The 27,251-nt window shown below is 43.0% G+C and overlaps 1 protein-coding gene across 3 annotated transcripts in view; it reads left to right on the plus strand.

Moving 5' to 3' along the window:
* The window catches only part of mRpS9 (mitochondrial ribosomal protein S9), a 266,276-nt gene that overhangs the window by 79,739 nt on the left and 159,286 nt on the right, over positions 1-27,251 (plus strand). For all 3 annotated transcript variants that reach the window (XM_080267237.1, XM_080267238.1, XM_080267239.1), the window contains exon 3: positions 8,131-8,234. In XM_080267237.1, the coding sequence (XP_080123363.1) occupies positions 8,131-8,234 (104 nt within the window). The remainder of the gene's footprint in view (positions 1-8,130; positions 8,235-27,251) is intronic.

Consider the following 27,251-nt stretch of genomic DNA (forward strand, 5'->3'; position numbering starts at 1 on the left):
CCATTGGGTAACTTCACCTGTATTCCTCTCTGGAGCACTGGCATTACCTTCTCAGAATCCATAAAATAAATACACGATATCTGCATATTTTTCATTGCTGTACGTACGTGGCATGCTGTTTCATGAACATGTGAAGCTGAACCCGGTGAACAACAGAACGCGGAGAACAGTATTTGAAGTGTGTGCCTCCCATGCAAATGTTCCCGTTCAAAAATGACAGTGGACGCAGGGTTGCCAAGTCCTTATCATCAGTCTCGCTAATTTAGTCCTGAAAACTTGCTAGAATGTCGCTAGATAATAAACACTGCAGAACATCGCTAGAAAATACGATAATATCTCTAGAATAGCACCTCAAAATGGCAAAAATATCCAGAATGTAGCTAGATATCATGTTGCCAGATGTTAGTGCTGCAAGCAGAAGCAAAAAATAGGTCTAGCTGCATAGCCGTCACATTGGCAATCCTGTATCACTGTTCTCGCGTCAACATCATATGAAAAAAATGGTGCCACGTTTACTTGCAGCGAAAAAAATTGTAATGAATAATAATATTACTCCTGACTTAAAGTGATGCTAGCCACCCAGTACAGTAATGTTCTTTCACTGAATGTGCTGTGGGTGTTATGATAATGCTGGTAGCATCATCCTAGAAACCGAATATTACGAACTGGCAGTAACACACCAACCTGTCCTCCCTCCCTCCCTACTCCCTTGCAAGCCGTAAAATTTGAATTTAATCATTAATTACAGTCGATTCGTGCAAAAGAATTGCATGAATGCATGACTTAATGTTAAAGAATCAATAGACTACGTAAAATTTCTTCTTAAAACTCGTGTGTACTGATAGGATATGGGATGTTCATGTACAGTACAGTATAAGCTAATAATACTCGTCTCCCGTCGCCCTGCGAAGCTCTCACCGAATGGCACATGCAAGGCACGAAGCTTTTACACAAAACAACCGAATGCTGGGTACTGAACTGGGGTCACAGAGAGCATATGTTTATAGAACCAAATATACTCAAAATTACATGATAGATCATTGGTGTAAGTTTTTGTCATACGTCGCGTTACACCCTGTATATATATATATATATATTTACTGTATACAGTAATCCCTCTAATATCCGAACGCCCAATATCCGAACATCCCCACTAACCGGACATAATCCTCCTGGGATCCAATATTCCCAAAATGGGCCAAAAACTGCAAAAAATTCGAAAAAAATCTGACTTTTTTCCCTCCCATAATTTGAAATTCCCGCCTGGCGCCAAACAGCTGTTACACCATGGTCCCTTCACCCCTTCCTTCCTCCCCCTCCCCCCTCCCCTGTCAGGTTGCCATTTGGTATTTTTCATTACCAAGTGTGGGCCAATTTGGTAATGAAAAATTCGTTTGGTAATGCATTAGAATAATGCATTACCAAATGGATTTTTCACATGTATGAGGATACACAGGATGGAGATGGTGGATTGTTTGCTCTCTCTGATTAATCTGCTACCCTACATAGTGTGAAAATAATCAACATGGTGTTAGTTATAAGGAGAGTGATTACATGTATTTCCACTTGTATATATAATTAGTGAAGAATATATGCTAGCTTTACGAATTTGGTAATGAAAAGTTATATTTGACAATGAAAGTTGAGGAGATTGGTAATGTGGCTGTTGCGATCTGGCAACTCTGTTACCCCACCAACATCAACAGTCACAGCTTAACTCCGATGGAGAGCAGATACTCATAACAGTGCAAGCCACAGGTGCTTGTTTTTTGTGAATAAACAGTGAATAAACTGCAATACCTTGCCACTAGAACACACAGGAATTTACAGTGTTGTGCAGTGTTAAGAAATTAGAATTTAGAGTGCAGAGGATTAACTGTGGACTGCAAACTGGCGGTTCAAACCAGTCCAAGACCAAGGGACTTGTAAGTACCCAGAATGTTTAATATTGTATAAACTCACCTCTAAAACCTCATTTTATGGTTCTTTTGCATTTATTTCAGTCTTTTATGTCCCTTATTGGTGTGATTTGGGTCTTAAATAGGTGCTATGCATGTCCAGAGGAAGTTGTATAGGTGTTTTTCAGAGTTAGGGTCCGTAAGTACTAGTCCATAAGCTGGGGCCCAATATCCGGACAGGACCACTATCCGGACCTGCCTATGGCTCTATTGATCCGGATATTGGAGGGGTTACTGTATATATATGTACACACACTCAATCCTCGTAATCCGCGTGTTTATAAACCACGGATTCGTAATCCGCGGCAAAGTGGCTGTCAGACTGCCAGCACTCTTAACCCATGGCGTCCCGTCAACGTTCTTTAACGTCCACACGTTGTGTCACTGCCAATCCCGTCGACGTACATAAACGCGAAAAAATTGCAAGGTCCCTAATCTGCACAATTTTCAATTTTCGCGAGTCATTTTTGGTACGTATACATGTGACACCTTCCTCAACAAGATGCCAGGCAGGGACAATGCCTTACCCAGCATGACCTCCCCCCCCCCCTGCATGCCATTGTCTCAGCAATTCACCTGTTATCAGTGACCTGGCCAGTATAGCTATGTCATGCCACGGTACGAAATGCAGGGCCAGAGTGATTCCCCAATCAATGACAATGTGGAGGACAAACTTTACATAGCATTAGAGGAGGAAACAGTTAGAAATGATGATCAGGTAATGTGGCAAGAAAAGGTCAGGTATTAGTGAGTGAAACAATGCTTATAATGCCTATATTACTGCTTGAAAACCAATATACTCTTGTACTACATATAAATTCGTACCAAGTACAGTAAATAAATAAATACCGTTTATGAGTGGTGTGAAATAGTTATCCTCCCATAGAACTCGTTTTCTTTGGTGTCAGCCTGATAGAAAACCCAGTAAGGTAAGGAGGTACTCCTACCTGTAATGAGTATTTTAAACCTCAGGTGAACAATTTCTCAATGAATTTTCGATGTTTCTCACCAAAAGCGAAGGTTTGAGCCAAAAAAAAAATTTTTCCTAAAATGGTCGGGATTGGGGGGAGTCAGTGGTGGAAAAGTGGTCGGGATGGGGCGGGTTAAACCGCTGTTAAGTCACGAAAATCGCGGATCTAGGCAACGAAGTGGGCCTTTTCTGAGGAGAATTGTAAACCGCGGCATTCAATTTGATAACCGCTTCCCAACAACCAATCGCCACCCGTCCCTGGTGGCAAGTGTGGATACTAATGCCACCATGTTGTTGTTGTTCTGCCTGCCAATCCACACAATACAGAACATCACCGTGCGGTACGAGAGCTACCTGCCTTTTTTTGTGCACTTTCCCCACACCTCCTACCTTCCATGGCCCCTCCCAAACCCCCGAAGAAGCGCTTTAAGCCCTGTGGCATCAAGAAGCAGCCGCCGTTGTCGTACAGTCAACGTTTGGACCTCATTTGTCGTGTTGAGAAGGGAGAGAAGTTTGCAAGCCTGGCAAAGGATCTCGGTGATTTGCTTGTTTACGTAGACTTGGCCAAGGAGATTGTGAAATCCATTGAACGTGATGAGGGAAGGTGTAGTGAGAGTATTGGTTACCTAGAAAAAGCTGTGCGTTTTTATAAGGACTTGTATAATCGTAGAGTTAATGAGAAACATCAGGAACTCATCTCCCACTATTTTGCCTGGGTAAGGGCAGAAGCTGAGCCTGAACCACAGCCTGGCCCTTCACACACTGAGGACATGGATGATGTAGCATCAGTCAGCTCTGAGGCAGACTTTGAGTGCTTCCTGAGGGAGGCTGAGGAGCTGGAGAAGGGAGAACAGCATGAGGGAGCACCCCCACCTCATGCTGAGAGGTTCTAAGTTCTTCCCAACACCACCTCCCTTCATTCACTTAAGCAATATCGTCATAGGATTAAGGTGAGATCCCTTAACATTGCTTATTTCCATTAAATACATGCACTGAATATTCCTAAATTTGTATGTTTGTGTTTGATGGTGCCTAGATAGGTGTAGGTAGGGTGCTTTGGGGGGTGGTTGGCCAAAGTCCAGACCCTAATTAATTTTTCACATGAGTTATTATTTATAAACCGCGGAATTTGTAATCCACGGCAGTGGTCCAGACCCAAATCGCCGCGAATTACGAGGATTGAGTGTATATATATACAGTAAACCCTGAATGCTTGGAGATTTGATTACTCGTGGATTTATCACTCGGTTGATAAATGATAGTGAATAGTGAAATTATAAAAAAAAAATGCTGTTTGAATGGCATGCACATACTTGGTGGCCACCAGATGGCAGAGAGTCACTCAGTCACGAGTCAGCCCCTGCCCAAACTTTGGTTGTGTTCATGCACTGAGCCCCCATTCTCATCTAATTTTCTTTGACATTTTTTTATTTTTTTTGAGGAAGAAGGAACCAAAGGCCATGAGCCCGCAAGAACAGTTCCCTCCGAGAGAAAAACAAAATACAATAGAGAGCCAGATTCAAGGTCCGATCATTTTGAGATGCCTGGACACACTGTGTTTGAAAGACTGGAGATCATAGGCAGCAGGAAATACAGACAGAGGGAGACAGTTCAAGAGTTGACCTGTTGCATAAATGAAGGACTGGGAGTATCGGTTAACTCTTGCATTAGAGAGTTGGACAGAAAAGAGATGAGAATTTGCTGCTATAGTCGTTCTATTTTATCAAGGCAGTTTGGGTCGGGCTCTCTGGGACCTCACTCTGTTAGCTCTGTTGCCACATCGTCGCCACATACGTGCGCTCTCTCTCTCTCTCTCTCTCATATTATATATTAACTACTACTAATTGTATTTTAATTTTTTCTCTTGTTTTCGACTTTTTTTCCACACCACCCCTGAGGTAAAAGTCTATAGTTTTTTTTTTTTTTTTTTTTTTTTTTTTTTTTAAATAGCTTCCATGGCGGGAGACTGACCGAGTATGATCCATTCACGCAGGGCTGTCCCTCGTGTCACCACCTGACAACGTGTCAAAGGCAACGCTGACAAGACTTATGAGATTTATACTATACTACAGATTTTTTACTGAATTACATCTATACAGAGTGTTTAAAATTCATTTATAAGTAGTTACTAGCTTAAAATAGGAGAGTGAGAGAGAGAGAGAGGTGAACACAAATAATTACACGTGTGTCGGCGGCAATGTGACAGCAGAGCTAACAGTGTGAAGTCCCAGTGCGTTCCACCCAAACTGCCTTCATAAAATAGAACGACTGTAGATGGGTGCTACGCGTCCGTTGTAGAGGTGGAGGAATGCATGCAGACAGTTCAGAGGAGCAGTGACCATTAAAGTAGCGATAGAAAAGAGATAAAGATGCAACAGTGCAATGAAGAGACAGAGGTTGAAGGGAGTCAGTAAGAGGAAGAGAGTTAATGAGACAAAAAGCCTTTGACTCCACCCTGTTGAGAAGAGCAGTATATGGGGAGCCTCCCCACACTTGAGAGTTGTACTCCACACAGGGGCGGATAAAACCCATGTATAGAGTCAACAATTGTACAAGGGTAAAGAAAGAATGGAGTCGGCTTAGTACACCTAATCTCTTGGAAGCAGATTTTACAAGAGATGTAATATGATCTTTCCAAGATAGGTCCCGAGTAAATGAAACCCCAAGCATGTTCAAGGATGATGCAGGATTAAGCTGAATATTATTAAACATTAGTGGGTATACCTGTGGAAGATTTTGTGGGGTTGATAGGTGTAAGAACTGAGTCTTAGATGCATTAAAAACAACCAGATTATTTTTACCCCAGTCAGAGATACGAGCCAAGTCAGACATTAGGTGTGCCATAGCCTCATCCCTTGTTTGTTGGAGTAACTGCTGAGATGGGCGTTACGGGAACCGAATTGAAAGGTGAAGGGTGGAGTCATCAGCGTATGAGTGGATAGGGTTAGTTGTACAGCTTAGAAGGTCATTGATGAACAAAGGAAGAGAATTGGTGATAGGACAGAGCCCTGAGGAACACCACTGTTGATAGACCTAGGAGAAGAACGATGGCCGTCTACAACAGCGGCTATAGAACGATCAGAAAGGAAGCTAGCAATGAAGGCACAGATAGAAGGATAGAAACCGTAAGAGGACAGTTTGGATATTAAAGATTTATGCCAGACTCGATCGAAAGCCTTTGAGATGTCAAGTGCAATGGCAAAGCTTTCGCCAAAGTCCCGAAAGGAGGATGACCAGGAGCCTGAAAGGTAGGTGAGATCGCCAGTGGAGCGTCCCTGACGGAACCCGTACTGACGATCAGAAAGAAGGTTGTGATAGGAAAGATGCCTTAAAAATTTTCTATTGACAATTGACTCAAAAACTTTTGAAATCCAGGACGTTAAAGCGATTGGACGATAGGTGGAGGGTTGGGAGTGGTCACCCTTCTTTGGGACTGGCTGAATGAGAGCAAACTTCCAGCAAGAAGGAAAGGTAAAAGTTGACAGACAATGGCGAAAGAGTTTACCTAGGCAGGGTGTAAGCACAGAAGCACAGTTCTTGAGAACAACAGGAGGGACTCCATCAGGCCTGTATGCCTTGTTAGTATTGAGGCCAGTGATGGCAGAAAATACATCAGCAGAAGAAATTTTAATGTCAGCCATGAGGAAGTCAGAGGGGGGAAGTGATGGAGGAACAGCATCGGAATTGTCTAAGGTGGAATTGGAGGAGAAAGTCTGTGTGAAGAGATCTGCTTTATCAGTAGAAGAAATAGCTACAGAACCTTCAAAGTAGAAAAGAGGAAGGAAGGATGATAAGGTAAAGTTGTTAGATAGGTTTTTGGCAAGGTGCCAGAAGGAGTGGGAAGAATTCGAGTTGGAGAGTTGAGAGCATTTAGTACGGATGAAATTATTTTTAGCAGAGTGAAGAACAGACTTAGCATGATTCCGGACAGAAACGTAAAGATAGCCAACGAAAATGTGGAAATGCACAGAAGAAGACCAAAAGGCAAATGAATGTAATGACTCTCTCATGGTGGCAATGAGGATGGAGACGACGCACAATAAACATCACACATTGATTATAACTCATCATACGTAACTACATTTCCAGTACGGTAATTAATCCTCCTACAGAAAGGTGAATTGAGAAGAATGTATTGTACATTGATGAGAATATATTACATTACTGTGCTGTATGGTATTTTTAAAACCTTTTACAGTACTTCCAACAAATCTTGCTGTAAAATATCGAGAGCTGATTATGAGACTTTGGAATGCTCAGAAAGTGTATTAAGGTGCAATTTTCACTTGCTAATTAGGAGAAGTCTCCTAGAAAGGGGCATGGCCTTGTCTCAGGGCTGGTGGCAGGGATGTTCTGCCCGGCGACCCAATACTGTATATCGTACCGTAGCATGAAAATTATCGTATCTTACCCTAAAATTATCGTACAGGTAAATTTTCAATTAAAACAATGAATAAATTGTTCATTTTTAATTCATAGGTATTTTATGGTACAATGAAATTACTTATTTAAATTATTGAAATGACTGTTCTTAAAAATATGAGCGTCTACATTTTCATTTATTGCATTTTCATTCCGAGTCCGATGGGATACATAGGCCTACGTCACTTTCTTCACACTCCTCTGAATACAAAGTCTGATTGTTCATTCTGTTTAGCATTTCATTTGTTGGTTCAAACTTTGAACTAAGTCCTTGACATTTATAGGGTCGGCCGGGCTTGGCCCTGACCTCCCATGGTAAGCGTGGATTACTGGAGTGTCACAATGAACCGTGTGGCGGGAATACTGAGTGTTGTTAACCTGCAGTATATATAAAAAAAAATCTAGAGAAGCTGAAAGACAAAAATTATCGTATATTTTGAATGTGATATCGTACATCGTACAAACACCCCAAATTATAGTACAAATACGATAATTATCGTACGTAGAACATCCCTGGTTGGTGGGGATGGACAAGTATTTACAGTAGGGTCCTTGAGTGTTCATAGCTTTCATAGGTATTAGATCCTTTGAGCCAATAAACAGAGGGTTTTGTACTAAAAGATGTCATGTTTACCTCACAACCTATCAGTATTCAAAAATTCTCTATAGCTGTGGAATTAATGCCATTTTGCAAATTCATTCCATAATACAATTGTATTCATCTGTTTAATGTTTGAATAAATAACTCTGTGTAATATTTGAATAAATCTCTGCCAACAGATGCATTCATGTTCGAGCAAACTAAGGAATATGAGATTGGGAAGCGACACCTAGCAAACATGATGGGAGAAGATCCTGAGACATTTACTCAAGACAGTGTTGATGTGAGTTTTGTATGCATGTTTGAAATGAATTTGTAGGGAGAGATGTGGTGCTTTCACAAATACTGTATGATTCTAAAGTACAGTATGGCAGCTGTAATGGCTGTAAATATTTTTTGACTTTCAATAGTGATTTCCCATCTTGCAAATTTAGCAATACAGCATGTGTCTAAAAAGCATTAATTTCTTCACCCATATGTTTGAGATATTTCATCTATCTATCTATCTATAGCCCGACGCCCTAATCCCGCAAAGGGTGGCCGCATACATAATGCCTCCAAGTCGCTCTGTCACCCACCATTTGACTGCCTTCACCTCAGCTCACTCCTCCCCTCCCTCATATACCTCTCAACTCCATCCCTCCACCTCATCCTCGGTCTTCCCCTCCCTCTCCCCCCCTCCATTTCACCTACATACACCCTCTTAGTCAGTCTTTCATTCTCCATTCTCTCACATGTCCAAACCACCTCAGTGTACAGTGCTCGTCAGAAGTATTCAGCGTTGTCCGCCGGGCGCGCAATACTTATGGCCCAAAAAGAATCACCCATTTTGGGGGGTAAGAATTGAGCCACAAGTTTGAGCTCCGAGCATGACGTCACGGTAGCCTGAGGCCTTCTGATGCGCTGGTTGGTTCCCGCCTCAGTCGCCCACGGGCTGCCTGAGAGAGAGGAACTCCGCCGAGTGTCCCTCTCAAATTGCGCCATATTTTACCGAGTGTCCCGCAGTGTTTTGGCCTTCAAAACTTTGTTATGGCACCTACCCGTGAACTATCGAGTGAAATCATATCCCAGATCATTGCTCTAAAGGAGGCAGGCCACCAGACAAAGGAAATTAGTGAATTGGTTGGTGTGGCACGATCGACAGTGCGTCGTTGGTGTGCGCGGTTTCGGGAGGAAAACAGTGGTGAAGTTCCCACAAAGAAACCGAGGTCTGGTAGGCCTAGGAAAACTTCCCCAAGGTCTGTTAATGTTTTAAAACGTGCAGTGGAGTTTAATCCTTGTGTGAGTGCAAGGAAAATTAAGGAGAGCAACCCAGAAGTGTTTGGTGAGGTGTCAGTGAGAACAGTGTCTCGTAGGGTGCATGAGCTTGGTTACACAAGTCACAGGCCTGTGAAAAAGCCTCTTCTCTCTAGCAGCCAGAGAATTCGTAGGCTTGCCTTTGCTAATAAATATCTAAATTGGGGTGAGGAGCAATGGTTGTCAGTGTTGTGGTCTGATGAGGCAACGTTTAGTGTTACCTGTAACAGAGGAGCATGCAAAGGTAGTGACCCACTTGACCCACGGTATGTAGAAAGCACAGTTAAACATCCTGATTCACTCATGGTATGGGGTTGTTTTTCAGGGAAGGGTTTGGGGAAGCTTGTTGTACTTCCCAAGAACCTCAGAGTGAATCAGGATGTTTACCTGGAGCTTCTGTGTGATCATTTACCAGACTCCTTCGAGCTAACAGGTGCACGAGTGTTTCAGCAGGACGGTGCACCTGCTCACAAGGCCAAATCGGTCACCAATTGGCTTCGTGACTGCGAGGTATCATTCATGACAGACTGGCCAGGAAATAGCCCAGACCTCAACCCGATTGAAAACCTCTGGTACCTCGTAAAGAAGAGTCTCCAAGGGAAGGACGTGAGCTCTTTGCCTAAGCTGGAAGCCGCCATTCGTGACTCCTGGGACAAAATACCCCTCCAGCACCTCAGGAGCCTCGCCCTTTCACTTCCAAGACGTCTCAGGTCCGTGAAGAAACGTAAAGGCTACCCTACGAAGCACTAAAGGTAAATAAAATGCATTATTTATATGTTTTTTCAATGTTGAAAGGTTTGTTTCTCAGGAGGGATGCAGGGCGCCCCATACTTCTGACGAGCACTGTATTTCTTCTAATTTTCTCAACCACATCCACATCCACCCCACAACGTTCCTTCACTTCTTCATTCATCAACGTGTCCCTCCATGTCACTGCACATGCTCTTCACAAGTAACTCATTTCCACTGCTCTCACTCTTGACTTGTTCCCCTCTAGCAAGGTCCATATCTCGCTTCCATATGTCAGGGTAGGGATCACAATACTATCATGCAGTGATTTCTTAACTTCCATACTCACCTCCCTATTTCTCATCACTGCTTTCAGTGAACCAACAATCTTCCCTCCCTGCTGTACCCTTTCAAGCACTTCATCCCCAACAGTTCCATCCGTACTCAACACACTACCTAAGTACTTGAATGCACTCACATGCTCCATATCCACACCATCCAACCTCATTGTGCATTCTGTGACTTCATTCCTCTCAAACACCATAACTTTACTCTTGTTTACATTAACTTTCAGATTCCTCTTCCTACGCACTGTCCCAAATTCATTCACCAAACCTTGCAACTCCCATTCATCTTCACTCAGCAATACTGTGTCATCAGCAAACAGCAACACGGAATCTTCCACATCTCACCCTCATTCTTTAGAGCCACCCCCCACATCCAGTGTCCTACCTTGAACCTCCTTTACAACCCCATCCATGTATATATTAAACAGCCACAGAGACATCACATATCCCTGTTTCAGTCCCACATTTAGATCAAAGACCTCACTCAGCCACGGACATGGCCCCAGCTCCTTTGTACATACTCTTCAGAGCACTCAGCAATTTCCCCTCCACTCCATATATTCTTAATACATTCCACATACCTTGCCTATCTGTTCTGTCATAAGCTTTCTCCAAGTCCATGAAGGCAGCATACACTTTCTTTCGCTTGTCTAGATACTTCTCCATTAAACATCTTAGAACAAATATCTGATCTACACACCCTTTTCCCTTCCTAAATCCCCCTTGTTTTCCAACTAACTCGTCTGTTATATGCCTAATCCTATCAATGAGTATTCTACCATATATTTTACCAGTCACACTAAGAAGGCAAATACCCCTATGGTTACCACATACTTCTCTCTCTCCCCTTTTCCTTTGTATAAAGGAACGATTATACCTGATTTCCAGTCCTCTGCAACCCTTCCCTCTTCCCAAGCCAATCTACACAACTTCCATATCCACTCCACAACAGTCTCACCCCCATACTTCAGCATTTCACCACACACTCCATCAATTCTTGGGGCCTTTCCCATCTTGATCTTCTTCATTGCCTTTGTATCTCACAAGAACTTAAGGAATGATGTGGTCTCAGCCATTTATTTCAGTTCAGAATATATTCTCGCATATATATATATATATACATAAATACATATATATATATATGTATATATATATATATATATATATATATATATAATATATATATATATATATATAATATATATATATATATATATATATATATATATATATATACATAAATACATATATACAGTCGGCGCAGTGGAAGTCTGGACCCTCTAATTCGCACCATATATTTGGTAGGGTCCAAGAAATATTGTAGGAAAATTCCTGTAGTTGGTGGATTTTTTTCTGGTGGTTTCTAGTGACTTTACAGGCTTACCAGCACGTGCTGTGAGTTTATGAGCTCAGTGCTCAGTGCCTGCCTGACTTTGGATGGGAAAGCACGTCAGATTTTCTTGGCTTCCTGGCCTTTGTTAATTTCAAAGCTCTCATTTTCACATCCTCCTTTTCCTTAGTGAGTCATTGGAGATGGGTCCCAAGCCACTAACTGATGTAGAAAAAGCCCGAATTTTAACTATGAGAGAGGAAAATGTAAAAATTAAGGATATTTGTATTCGAACTGGGTGAGGAAAATCTACCGTTATGTCACTCCTTGCTGCTGCCCGCCACCTGCTAAAAAACACAATTCCCCAACATAAAGACAGGCTAGGACGTAAAAGGAAGACATCACCAACTACAGACAGGTTACTGAAGCAAACTGTGATAAAAAACCCACGTTTGACTGCTAGACAACTGAAAGCTATGTACCCACCATTGCTGAAAGATGTGTCTGAAAGAACCATACAGCATCGACTTCATACAGACTTCAAGATCCCCAGCCGTACTGCTGCACTGAAGCCTCTCCTTAATTTTTAAATTTTCCTCTCTCATAGTTAAAATTCGGGCTTTTTCTACATCAGTTAGTGGCTTGGGACCCATCTCCAATGATTCACTAAGAGAGAGGAGGGTGTGAAAACGAGAGCTTTGAAATTAACAAAGGCCAGGCAGGACAAGAAAATCTGACGTACTTTCCCGTCCAAAGTCAGGCAGGCACTGAGCTCATAAACTCACAGCACGTGCTGGTAAGCCTGTAAAGTCGCTAGAAACCACCAGAAAAAAATCCACCAACTACAGGAATTTTCCTACACTATTTCTTGGACCCTACCAAATATATGGTACAAATTAGAGGGTCCAGACTTCCATTGCGCCGTCCGTATCAAAGGGAACGCAGGTGCCAAAATAAAAAAACGGAGAAAACGCACTCAAAGTTCAGCCTACTTCCGATAACCATAACTTTGTTATTTTTTAAGTTAGAGCATTAAATTTGGTCTCAAAATAACCGTGAGTCACTCAGGACCACGATAGTGTCAAATACTATTCGATATCATGACGTTTGAAAGATTGAGAGAGAAAAAAGTTGCATTTCTTCTGCAACCTAAGTTATGGTTTTGGAAGATTCACCGAATTCTGAGTGCATTTTTTGTGATTATCCCATATGATAATGATATTCCGTAATTACTGATACTGTACACATAAACACAAAACGAATAATATTTACAATAATAAACTGTGTAAAAAGTGTGGGAAAAGTGTGTGTTTGAGGAAAGGACTCCGAAGCCAGTCCACTGCTACAAGTCCGCCTCCCTCCCTCACTCCAGCCGCCTCCCTCCCGCGCGCGGCCTCTCTCCCGCACGCCACAATCGTTTCGAGTGAATGATCATGATTCCCCTGCATAATAAGATAATACGAGGTCTTTCTATGATGCACTATTTTCATTATTAAAACACGAATATTCCAGACATAATAATGACCGCAATACAAAGAATAGCCATATTAATAATAAAGCAAGAAGAGGAAGCAGAATGAGAAGAAGCATAAAAGAAAATAATAATAATAATAATGATAATATTAATAATAATATTCCAGTTCATAATGATTCGAGGTCTTTCTCTAATGCACTGTATTAATTTCGTATATTAAAACACGAATATTCCAGGCATAATAATGAGCGCAATACAAAGAATAGCCATAATAATAAAGCAAGAAGAGGAAGAGGAATGAGAAGAGGAAGCATAAAAAAATTAATAATAATAATAATAATAATACTATTAATAATAATAATTCCCCTTCATAATAAGATAATACGAGGTCTTTCTCTAATGCACTGTATTTCATATTATTATTAAAACACGAATATTCCAGGCATAATAATGAGCGCAATACAAAGAATAGCCATATTAATAATAAAGCAAGAAGAGGAAGAAGAATGAGAAGAGGAAGCATAAAAAAATTAATAATAATAATAATACTATTATTCACCTTCATAAAAATATAATACGAGGTCTTTCTCTAGTGCACTGTATTTCGTATATTAAAACACGAATATTCCAGTTATAATAATAATAATAATAATAATAATATCGGTATTTTCTGCTAACAATCTGAAACAGTTATCATACAATGACTTACTGGTAACAATACGAGTTGTAAAGAGAGTATTGCATCATTGTTGTTATTATTATTATTATTATTGTTATTATTAATGGAGGTTGTACTCACCAGTGGATAAAGAGTAGAGCAGGACTGGTGTGGTATAATCCGTTATCCGTAAGTCCATTAAGAGGTCCGGGTCGTCAACAGTAGGCGTGGCTGGGTTGATGAGGGTGGCATGGCACTATTTCACTGGAAAATAATCCATGACAATATCGTCAGGATCGTCCAGTGCCTCCTCTGTGTCCACAGTGACGCCACCTCCCTGCCTCATTTCATCCTGGTGGTCAAGGAGGGCCGTAAACCATGCCTTTGCCTGGTCACCAAGAAGCCCTGCCAGCACCCTCAAATCCTAGCACTTGTCCTCCGAGAGCAGGCGGCCATTAGGGTACTTTAAGGCCAGTTGCATGCCGCCCAGGTTGAAATTTTTCCAGCTCCAGGCAGCTCTCCCTTTCATAAGTCTGACCTTCTTAACCCCTTAAACGCGGATCGTCGCGTTTGCGATGCTCGGCGAAAAGGACATAATGGCGGATCATCGTGATTGCGATTCTAGTAAATTTTGAATAACCGCGGGCAAGCAGGCTCCAGCTGGTATTGTCTATCAGTACCACCACCCTCTAGCTACAACTAGCATACTTTACCTTTGTACTACTGACCTCAGTTGTTGCCAAGTATCGCGTTTTCCCCCTGTCCCCCCCCCCCACCACGGCCCGGCCAGCCTGGCTGTGATACATGGCAGCGCTCTGAGCGCTCAGAACTGTAAATCTGCGCTCTCCTCTCACAAGCAGTTTATGCTACTAGGAAACGCTTGTTTCCCCAGTTGTAACACTAGCTTTTTTTCTCACGGTTTGCCCCTGTTTAGCGTCAGTTTACTGCAGGCTTTCAAAGTGACATTATGGCGAGTTCTAGCTCTTCCCAGTCAGTGCAAGCGGCCGACAGGAACCAGAATAAAGTGGCGGGCGTAAGGCAGAATAAAAAGCGCGCCGTGGTGATCTTTTGGGAAGTAATATGATTGAAAATAATGTAGTATACATGTTTTTAGCTGTGAAAATGGAAATGTTTGTTGAGTGACGGGAAGACCGCCGCCATAGTGCATGTCGGCCGTACGCTTCGTTGATTTTAGCCTTATTTTCAGTGCTTATTGTACAAATACGGAATCCTAACTACCTTTACGTTGTAGTATAAAGTTTACTGTGACAGAATGAGGCTGTGGTAGAGGGGAAACCGGGTTGCTGGAGGTGTGAAAGTGAAGATTTGGTTACCCAACTTTGCAAGTCTCCACAAGTCCTTGGGTAGTCCATGAAATCTCAACACCTGTCTCTGGAGAAAGCTGAATGTAAGTACTATCTGCCATACCATGTATAATGTTCTAGGGTTAATCTCTGATTTTTGGCGAATATTTTCCTACAGGTACTCAGACCGCGATACAACCCCGCCACTCGGGGGGAACGACTGTACACGGCCGCGTTTAAGGGGTTAATGTCAGCTTCCACGTCCTCCAGGTTGTAGTCCTCTTTTATTATGTAACCCTCGGGGTAGGACTGTGACACAACCAGCTGACATGCCTGTGCAAACCCAGGTGCGCTCCTCCTCAAAATCCTGTCCTGCCGTGCCTTGACATCAAAGAAGTCGTCCCGAGTCATTGGCACTACAGGGAATGTCTTCTTCACAGCTGAACGAATAATAGACATGTAGTCCTCTGGGGCTGCAGTAGACTCCTGCTTCCGAATGCGTTTTTCAATAGGGCCAAATGCACGGTCACAGGGGAGATAGGAGTGGCCACTCTTCATAAAAACGAATTCCACCCGGAACAAACGCTTATTGTGCACCTGCTGCAGTGCCATCAGCAGCATGTTAATGTTCTTATTTTGACCTGCACAGTTGTCACAGAAGATGCGCAGGTGCACAAAGTCCTGGGATTGCTGGTTCATTTTCCTGTCCAGCCACTTTATTAGACAGCTAGCCATTTCGTCCGACCCTCGTCCTGCGGTTGCCTCATCCCACACAAACATTGTTCCTTCCTTTTCATTAAGGTCGTAGACACAGAAATTATAAAGCCACAATTTACGTTTGTAGTAGGCAATACCAGTCGAGAGACGAGGGCACGGCAGAGTTTGTTGAAGGTCAATGCACACCACCTTCACGTCACTGTCATTCGCACTTGCAGCCACCTGTTCATTCTGGCGGAGTAGGTCACGGGGCACCTGTGCAATGGCCTGGTGCTCTGCCAGACTTGCCTTGAGTTCTGCAACCTTCTCCTCGTTACCTGTGGCATTCTTTATCGGTGTTTCAAACTTTGCACAGGTGTTGCACACATCAGTTCTGGGTGGCTGGAACACTATATTGTAGTGCTTCACAAAAGTATCGTGATAAAATCATTCAGACACTTTTTCTTCACTGCTATAATGTTCATTCATTCGCAGGACATAATGATCATACAGATCACTGATGGTGCCACCACTTTCGAGGTATTTTCGTTGTGGCGCATGTGCACGCGAATAATGACTAGCTGTCACAGGCAGGCTTTGTATGTGCTCGTGCACTCATTGCAAACGCACACCAGTAATGGCCTTGGAAGAGGGATGACAGCCATGCTTATCATGTATGGGTGTGCCGTGAGGTGATGCTTTTGTTTTCAATATTAACAGGCGCACTTTCTTATCGCTGAGGCCATGAATGGAAATGAAGGCCTTCCTACACACTTTAATTTCACTCTGATTCACTTTTATCACAAACTTGTAAAGCACTGGCCTCTGAGTTACTTCCTTTGGTGACCGCTTATGTTTCACCTGTTCTTCACGAATAAGGGACTGTAGGTAGGCATTCTGGGCATTATAATCCCCCACAGCCCAGAAACTTTTGAATACACTTTCAATGTTTTCCCTCCCGACCTTCTCATAACAACCATCAGGGCATGGGTCACCAATTTTATGAGCAGGCATGGTTTTTGTTGTTGTATGGCTGACGTATTCAAGGCCAAGGTTACGCCGTTTTTTTGCCACATTTTGCTGCCACGATTCGACATTCCTTGCCTTAGCTCTGCCACGCTTTTCATTATGTGTCATGGCCCTGCCACCCTTACCACTATGCACACCTGTTGCATCCACATGGCCATCCTGCCTGCCACTTTCACCACCGCCCCACGTGCCACCATCCCCTCTTTCCCCTTCACTATCACTTCCATGCACAAAAGTATTCACACTTATGTCAGCATAGTCAGGCACATACGTAGGGTCATCTGGGTCAGAGTCACTAGATTCGCCTGAGTGCACTACCCCATAGAATGAACGTTTGTTTAGGGTATGAGGTCCGTCACCACTATCACCACACTCATCATTCACTTGGGTCAGTCCTGATGGCCCAGCAACACCTTCCTCATGCTCTACACGCTTTCCTGGCATGGTTTGCAAAGTTTGGTGCTGTCAACATTCGTATATCATTGATAAAAGGTGAAAAAGTATAGGAGCATCCTAGGTGTGTTAGCCGCGGCAGCCACAACAAAAGGGACTAACGTGGCCGCCCACATCCTGGGCTCTCAGTGGCTGAGAGCGCTCACGTAACGCGAGCGCGCCCTCTGATTGGCTCACACCATCCCACGCTCCCTGGTAGAGAATATTTACAGGTTTGGCCGCCCTCTTGACTCAGAGTTTGGCGCAGGAAGTTTAACGCATCAAAATGAAGGCCACAACCGCCAATGTTCCACACTGTTTTGGTTGGTTGGGACACCTATTTGATTGGGAATAATGTGCTCAGAGCAAGGTGACGACTGCATCGATGGTTGAGTTGACTCTGCATATTCAGTGGACTTTCAACCGTACATACATTGTCCAATGGGACGCCTATCTACTCCAAGATAATGCTATACACCTCAGGGAAGTGCTACACTCAATATCTCCATTTCGGGGGGGGGGGGCTCTGACCACCCTTTTGATACGGATAGCCTCATATATATATATATATATACAGTGGATTCTCAAATTTAGATGGGGATATATACCAAAAAAACGCATCGAAATTGAAACTGAACTTCTTATGGGAAAAATTAGTTTGGGTCTGGGGCCTCCGAACCTAACTACCTAAAATCATGATTTTTTGCCCACACCCCCTCGTAAACTTTATGAACTATAATTGAGGTTAAGTAACTGTAGTTCTGCATTGTATTGCCATACTGTCAGCAAGTGTATACATGGTGTATTTCTGCCCTTTCCTGTATTGCCTTTTCTCCTCTGGCTGCGAAGATTTAGACTCTTTCGTCCATTACCACTTCTACCCAAAGAACCACTCTTGCTTGCCATCATGAAACAGGTAAGTTTGCGACGAAAATACAAAGAAAATATATACAACTAAATTGCAGTGAAATTCATGTCCACATATGGAAGGTACAGGCTGAAAGTGCAGCACTTGGCTGTAGAGGGCTGGCAGCTGGCAGGGCAGTCGCAAGATGGCCGCTGACAACAGAGCATCGCCTTGCACTTGGCTTGTTGTTGTTGGTGCCTACTCCCATTCAGGAGCTCTTGTCCTTAAACAACATGACTTTTTTTTTTTTTTTTTTCTCAGTCTCTTTTGTTTATTTCTATGTTGCTCCTTATATTCATAATTATTGTACTTCTCTTCGTTTCAGTATTCTGCCGACTGTATTTGCTACCACCTGTAATTCATTTTGGTTTAGTATTTATACTATTGATTCTCTTCTTCTAATTTCTCTTTGTTATATCTTCGAGTTATTAAAGTACTGTATTGATTAATTAGTAATAAGTATACAGTATTTATAAAATGACGGGGAATCGTGCAGGGTGCGAATTGTCCTGACAGGAAATCATCTATGTTTTGACGGGGAATTATCTGCCCAGCGAATTGACTTGACGGTGAATTGTCTCGGAACCATATCATCGTATGCATCATGTACTGTATGAATAAATGATGTTGATTTTCATTCTCTTCTTGACACGTCACATACGATATTAGGCTAGGCTCATACTTTTTCTTATAATTTTCCATTGCTTCTAGCATTTTGGTTTGCATCAAAAATATTATCTTTGCTTGTTTTGGTTGGAGTCTGGCCCTGAGAACACGTCACATACGATATTAAGTTAGGCTGATACTTTTTCATATAATTTTCCTTCACTTCCAGCATTTTGGTTTGCATCAAAAATATTGTTATGTCCGTCCCCACACTGCCACAGGCTCCAACAGCAGTAGTACAGTACAGGAAAGACGTTGCCCAGTGACTTGTTCTTCCTATGGTAAGCATTAGATGATGACTTGAGGTGCCTGGAACCACTGTCTGACTCTCTTCTTCTTCATTTCTGCATCATTTGCGGCCTTTCCTCTAACTTTCGCTCTATTGAGCACCACCTCTCCTTCTCTAAACCTCACCTTCTTTTTCTAACTGAGACTCAGCTGTCTGAGGCAACTGACGGCAAATCCTTTTCTTTATCCTCCTACTTTCTCTATACTCATTTCATAGCCAAAGGTGGCTGTTGTGTATATATACGCAACGACTTACCTTGCTCTCATGTTCCTGAACTCTATTCTTCTGAATTCTCTACACTCTGGCTTCGGCTTTCCTGTCATTCTCTGACTAAATATATCTGTGCTGTTTACTTAAACCTTAATTCTACTGACTGTCAAAAATTCTTTGACTATCTTACTTCTACGATGGAACTCATTCTATCCATTTCTCCCTCCTCTGAAATCTCCATTCTAGGAGATTTCAATGTTCACCACCACCTTTGGCTCTCCTCTCCTTTCACTGATCCTCCTGGTGAACAAGCCTACATCTTTTCTATCCTTAATGACCTAGAGCAGCTTGTACAGCACCCTGCCTGTATCCCAGACCACCTTGGAGAGAGCTCCAACATACTTGACCTCTTCCTTACAACTAATCCTTCTGCTTACACTGTTAATCTTTTCTCTCTCTTGGGCTCCTCCGATCACAACCTTATCACCTTAACCTGTCCTTTCACTCCGGTGCGGCCTGTGGCCCCTCCAGGAAATGTCGTCTGTGGCATTTTGGAACTGCGGATTGGGAGGCCCTCAGGCAGTACTTCTTTGATTTTCCCAGGAATGATTATTGCTTCCATGGCCGGGAGCCATCTGAGTGTGCCTTGCTCATTACGGAGGTTATTCTCTCAGGCATGGAAGCATACATTCCTTTCTCATATCCTTTGACTAACACGAGAAAGCCTTGGTATAATCATGCTTGTTCTAATGCTGTCCGCAACAAGGAGAGGGCCTACAAAAGGTACCAGAGCCAACCCACCCCTGAATCACATCATCTTTACGTTTCTGCCCGGAATCGTGCTAAGTCTGTTCTTCGCTCTGCTAAAAATAATTTCATCCGTACTAAATGCTCTCAACTCTCCAACTCGTATTCTTCCCGCTCGTTCTGGCACCATGCCAAACACCTTTCTGACAACTTTACCTCATCATCCTTCCCTCCTCTTTTCTACTCTGATGGTTCTGTAGCTATTTCTTCTACTGATAAAGCAGATCTCTTTGCACAGACTTTCTCCTCCAATTCCACCTTAGATGATTCCGGTGCTGTTCCTCCATAACTTCCCCCCTCTGACTTCCTCATGGCTGGCATTAAAATTTTTTCAGCTGATGTATTTTCTGCCATCACTGGCCTCAGTACTAACAAGGCATATGGGCCTGATGGGGTCCCTCCTGTTGTTCTGAAGAACTGTGCTTCTGTGCTTACACCCTGCCTAGGCAAACTCTTTCGCCTTTGTCGGTCAACTTGTACCTTTCCTTCTTGCTGGAAGTTTGCCCTCATTCAGCCAGTCCCAAAGAAGGGTGACCACTCCCAACCCTCCAACTATCGTCCAATTGCTCTAATTTCGTGTATTTCAAAAGTTTTTGAGTCAATTCTCAATAGAAAAATTTTAAGGCATCTTTCCTATCACAACTTCTTTCTGATTGTCAGTACGGGTTCCATCAGGGACGCTCCACTGGCGATCTTCTCACCTACCTTTCAGACTTATGGTCATCCTCCTTTCGGGACTTTGGCGAAAGCTTTGCCATTGCACTTGACATCTCAAAGGCTTTCGATCGAGTCTGCCACAAGTCATTAATTTCCAAACTGCCCTCTTACGGTTTCTATCCTTCTATCTGTGCCTTCATCGCTAGCTTCCTTTCTGATCGTTGTTTAGCTGCTGTTGTAGACGGCCATTGTTCTTCTCCCAGGTCTATCAACAGTGGTGTTCCTCAGGGCTCTGTCCTATCACCAACTCTCTTCCTTTATTCATCAATGACCTTCTAAGCTGTACATTTAACCCTGTCTACTCATACGCTGGTGACTCCACCCTTTACCTTTCCATTCGGATCCCGCAACGCCTATCTCAGCAATTACTTCAACAAACAAGGGATGAGGCTATGGCACACCTAATGTCTGACTTGGTTCGTATCTCTGACTGGGGTAAAAATAATCTGGTTGTTTTTAATGCATCTAAGACTCAGTTCTTACACCTATCAACCCCACAAAATCTTCCACAGGTATACCCACTAATGTTTAATAATATTCAGCTTAATCCTTCATCATCCTTGAACATGCCTGGGATTTCATTTACTCTGGACTTATCTTGGAAAGATCATATTACATCTCATGTAAAATCTGCTTCCAAGAGATTGGGTGTGCTAAGCCGACTCCATTCTTTCTTTACCCCTGCACAATTGTTGACTCTATACATGGGTTTTATCCGCCCCTGTGTGGAGTACAACTCTCATGTGTGGGGAGACTCCCCACATACAGCTCTTCTCAATATGGTGGAGTCAAAGGCTTTTCGTCTAATTAACTCTCCTCCTCTTGCTGACTCCCTTCAACCTTTGTCTCTTCGCCGCACTGTTGCATCTTTATCTCTTTTCTATCGCTACTTTAATGGTCACTGCTCCTCTGAACTGTCTGCATGCATTCCTTCATCTCTACGATGTGCGCGTAGCACCCGTCTAGCAGCAAACTCTCATCCCTCTTCTGTCCAACTCTCTAATGCAAGAGTTAACCGTTACTCACAGTCTTTCATTTATGCAACAGGTCAACTCTGGAACTGTCTCCCTCTGTCTGTATTTCCTGCTGCCTATGATCTCCAATCTTTCAAACGCAGTGTGTCCAGGTATCTCGAAATGATCGGATCTTGAATTTGGCTCTCATGTATTTTGTTTTTCACTTGGAGGGAACTGTTATTGCAGGCTCATGGCCTTTCGTTCCTTCTTCCTCGTATTTAAAAAAAAAAGTACACAAGATCAGCTGAAGCGTAAATAAACACTCGCCCCATAAAGTTCACTGTCTTTATTTTCCAAGTAATTCCACTTAATGCTTTTCAGTTTTATTGTTCTCACAAGCACTGGAGCTATATATACTTTACTAACTGCTATTACACTTAATGGTTAACAACACTTCACTGTTAGTACACTTAATGTTTGCCAACACTTCACTTATTACACAAGTACCAAAAATAATCTTCACTGACAGTAATTACACTTAATACACTTCACTGTCTTCATAAGTTCCAATGATATACAAACTTCAATAACTCTTCACTGTTTGCCACTGTTCTACAAGTACCGAAAGTACCAAACTGACTGCACTTCACACAGACTAACTTGACACCCGACTAAACTTGTAATAATCTCTACTCCATCTTATATAAGCTTGTGTTACTCTCGAAACGTCTACATTTTACGAGTATACTCTCGACGGGCAACAGTTGCCAACTCAGACACATCAAAATATGCAGAGTTGTCTCACATTACATAACACTCTAAATCATTTACCGTACGAACTTAAACTACATAATTTAACAAGCAGTCATTAACCCGCCCCATCCCGACGTTTTCTGGGCAGTGGTACGCCCCAGTCCCGACATTTTTGGACCTTTTTTTTTTTTTGCCCAAACATCTGCTTTTGGTGAGAAACATCGAAAATTCATAGAGAAATCACTCACCTGAGGTTTAAAATACTTGATCCAGGTAGGAGTACCACCTTACCTTACAGGGTTTTCTATCAGGCTGACTGCAAAGAAAACGAGTTCTATGGGAGGATAACTATTCTACACCACATATAAACGGTATTTATTTATTTGGGAGAATGTTTGTGAGAAGAAAGTTGGATGTGTTAGCTTTGAGTGAAACGAAGATGAAAGGGAAGGGGGAATCTATGTTTGGAAGTGTGAATGGAAGATTGTCAGGTGTTGATAGAGGAAGGGCAAGAGAAGGTGTGGCCTTGTTAGTGAGTCCGGAAGTACAGCAATGTGTGATTGAATGGAAGGAGGTGTCATTGAGACTGATGTGGGTGAAAGCGAAATTTGAACGTGAGTTGTGGGTGTTTGTGAGTGCATATGGGCCTGGTAGTGAAAGGGATGAACAAGAGAGGGAGTCTTTCTGGAATGATGTTGATGAGTGTCTGCAGAGTTTTGGAGCGAATGTGAATGTGGTAATGATGGGAGATCTGAATGCTAGAGTGGGAAATGTAGCAGTTGAAGGCATAGTTGGTATGCATGGTGTGCCTGGAAGAAATGAAAATGGGGAACAAATGATAGCGATGTGTGTTGAGCGAGAGATGGTGATTGGGAATACGCTGTTTGAGAAGAAAGATATTTATAAGTATACATGGGTGAGACAGGAGGGTGGAAGGGTTGTTGATAGTGCTTTGATGGACTATGTGGTTGTGTCTAGGAATGTAATAGGAAGATTGTTGGATGTGAGAGTTCTGAGAGGGAAGGGTGGAGGTATGTCTGACCACTGCCTGGTGGAGGGAAAGTTAAGAGTAGGTAAGAGATGGGTGAGAGCTAGGAGGGTTAGGTGTGGCAGGGAGGTTTTGAAAGTGAGTGAGTTGGATAAAAGAGAGAAAAAGGTAGAGTATCAGGAGAAATTGAAAGATGAGTGGAACGCAGTGAAAGATCGGGAAAATGGCAGCGTGGAGGAGGAATGGCAGTTGTTTAAGAGTGCTGTGGTGGGGCATGCAGAAGAGGTGTGTGGTGTGAGACGTGTGGGTGGTGGCGTAAGAAAAGGAAGTGAATGGTGGTGCGAGGAAGTAAGTATGGCTGTGGCTGAGAAGAGACGTGCAGATGAAGTGTGGCTGCAGAGGAAGGATGAGATGTCATATGAAAGGTATAAGGAAAAGAGGAATAGAGCGAGAAGGGCTGTGCATGATGCTAAAGTGGCAGCAGATGAGAGGTGGGGTAGGCGGCTGACAGAGAATTTTCAACGGAATAAGAAAATGTTTTGGAAGGAGGTGAAAAGGGTGCGAAAGGGAGAGTCTGGGAAGGAAGAACGAGTAAAATCAGAGGATGGAAGGATGTTAATTGAAATGGATGCAGTAAGGAAGAGATGGACAGAGTATTTTGAAAGATTGTTAAATGTAGAGGAGGAAAGGGTGGTTGAGATTGTGGCGGATGGAAGGGTGCAAGGAATAAATGTGTTGGGAGAGTTAAATGATTCTTTGATCACGAAGGAGGAAGTGGAGAAGGCAGTAAAGGAGATGAAAACAGGGAAAGCTGCAGGTATGGATGGGTGTGCTGTGGAATGCCTGAAAGGTGGTGGAGTGACTATTGTTGACTGGTTAGTAAGATTGTTGAATGTGTGCTTTGAGAAAGGTATGGTGCCAATTGACTGGGCAAGTGCTTGTGTGGTCCCGTTGTATATAGGCAAGGGTGATAAGTATGAATGTACTAGCTTTAGGGGTATAAGTCTGTTGAGTGTTGTAGGTAAGGTGTATGGTAGAGTGTTAATTATGAGAGTTAGAGAGGGTACAGCGGGAGTGATTGGTGATGAGCAGTGTGGCTTTAGGAGAGGGAGGGGATGCATTGATCAGGTGTTTGCTGTGAGACAAGTGTGTGAAAAGTATTTAGCGAAAGGCAAGGATGTGTTTTGGGCATTTATGGATTTAGAGAAAGCGTATGATAGAATTGATAGGGAGGCTTTGTGAACTGTTTTAAGATTGTATGGACTTGATGGTAGGTTACTAAAAGGGGTGAAAAGTTTTTATGTAAATAGTAGTGTGTGTGTAAGAGTGGGAAATGCTGTGAGCGATTGGTTTCCCGTGAGAGTGGGGCTGCGACAGGGATGTGTGATGTCGCCTTGGTTGTTTAAAATTTACATGGATGGTGTGGTAAGGGAGGTGAATGCAAGAGTTTTAGGTGGAGGTCTGAGTCTGGTGAATGTTGATAGTGGAGAATGGAATCTGAAGCAGCTGCTGTTTGCAGATGATACTGCACTGGTGACTGATTCAGAGGAGAGATTGAGGCTGTTGGTAGAGGAGTTTGGAAGGGTGTGTGAAAGGAAGAAATTGAAAGTAAATGAGAATAAGAGTAAAGTGATGAAGTGTACGAGGTTGATAGATGGTAGGGGGATGAATATAGTTTTGAATGGTGAGAAGCTTGAGGAGGTAGATTGTTTTAAATATCTAGGGTCACATGTTGCTGTGGATGGAAGAATAGATGCGGAAGTGAAGTTTAGAATAAATGAAGTGGGAAAGGTGCTGGGACGAATGAAAAAAGTGTTTAAATGTCGTTTGCTTAGAATGGATGTAAAGAAAAGGCTGTATGAGGGTGTTGTGGTACCGACTGCGTTATATGGGGCTGAAACATGGAATATGGGTGTAGCAGAGAGGAAAAGTTTGAATGTAATGGAGATAAGGTGTCTGAGGAGTATGTGTGGAGTGACGCATATGGATCGGGTGCGAAATGATGAAGTGCGAAGGAGAACTGGAGTTGTTCGGGAGATGGCTGGTAGAGTTGAGCAGAGGGTGTTGCGATGGTTTGGGCATATGGAGAGAATGGATAATGAGCGATTGGTGAAAAAGATAACTAGATCTGATGTGAGAGGTGTAAGGCTGAGAGGAAGACCACGAATAGGATGGATGGACAGTGTGAAGAGAGCGTTGGATGCAAGAGGGATGTCTGTTGAGCAAGGAAGAGTGGCTGTGCGTGACAGAAATAAATGGAGAGAAATTGTGAATAAGTGATGATGCAGCCCTGAGGGGATATTCTCCCTCATTTGGTCTGATCAGTTAGTCAGGTCAGGTGTGGGTAAGGGGATGGGTCTGTTATGATGTGGCAGGGGTAAACCAGTTCTGCTGTCGGGCCCTGCTGTGGATGTCACTGATTGCATTGCGCAGTTGACCCTTGTGAGGTGTGGTGCGGTGAGGATCTGTTCGTTCTCCCCTTTGGGGCTAAGATGCGAATGAATGTGTTTGAATGGATGAGTAAATGGGGATTGTGTCGTCCTGTCTCGGCTACCTCCCTTTCCTTGGGGGAAGCAGCCTAGGTATATAGATAGATAGATAGATTTGGTACGAATTTATATGTAGTATGAGAGTGGATGAAGAGTTTGGGAGGAATCTGAGTGTGAAATGGAGGTGAGTAAGAGTAAGAAATTGTTTTGGAAGGAGGTAAAGAAAGTAAGGCAGTGTGAAAGGGGAAATAGTAGGGGAGTGAAAGATAGGAATAATAGATTGTTGGTGGAGAAGAGAGAGAGAAACTGAGGAGATGGAAAGAGCACTTTGAGGATTTGTTGAATGTGGAGAGTGAGAACAGTGCGAGTATAAGTGGCTGGGGAATGGCTGGGAGAAGAAGAGATGAGAGGAGGGAGGAAGAGATCAGTAGGGCGGAAGTAATGGAAGCCATGAAGAATATTAAGTTGGGAAAGGCCCCAGGAATTGATGGAGTGTGTGGTGAAATACTTAGGTATGGGGGTGAGATTGTTGTGGAGTGGATATGGAAGTTGTGTAGATTGGCTTGGGAAGAGGGAAGGGTTCCAGAGGACTGGAAATCAGGTATAATTGTTCCTTTATACAAAGGAAAAGGAGAGAGAGAAGTATGTGGTAACCATAGGGGTATTTGCTTACTTAGTGTGACTGGTCAAATTTATGGTAGAATACTCATTGATAGGGTTAGGCATATGACAGAGGAGCTAGTTGGAGAAGAACAAGGGGGATTTAGGAAGGGAAAAGGGTGTGTTGATCAGATATTTGTTCTAAGATGTTTAGTGGAGAAGTATCTAGAGAAGGGAAGGAAAGTGTATGCTGCCTTCATGGACTTGGAGAAAGCTTATGACAGAATAGATAGGCAAGGTATGTGGAAGGTATTAAGAATATATGGAGTGGAGGGGAAATTGTTGAGTGCTGTGAAGAGTATGTACAAGGGAGCTATGGCTACGGTGCGAATGGATGGTGAGCTGAGTGAGTTCTTTGATCTCAAAGTGGGACTGAAACAGGGTTGTGTGATGTCTCCATGGCTGTTTAATATATATATGGATGGGGTTGTAAAGGAGGTGCAGGGTAGGGCAGTGGATGTGGGGGTGGCTCTAATGAATGAGGGTGAGATTTGGAAGCTTCCGGTGTTGCTGTTTGCTGATGATACAGTGCTGTTGAGTGAAGATGAATAGGAGTTGCAATG

The sequence above is a fragment of the Coenobita brevimanus genome, chromosome 23 (genome assembly GCF_032717465.1).
Source record: "Coenobita brevimanus isolate Jiangsu-jjx chromosome 23, ASM3271746v2, whole genome shotgun sequence".
Lineage (NCBI taxonomy): Eukaryota > Metazoa > Arthropoda > Malacostraca > Decapoda > Coenobitidae > Coenobita > Coenobita brevimanus.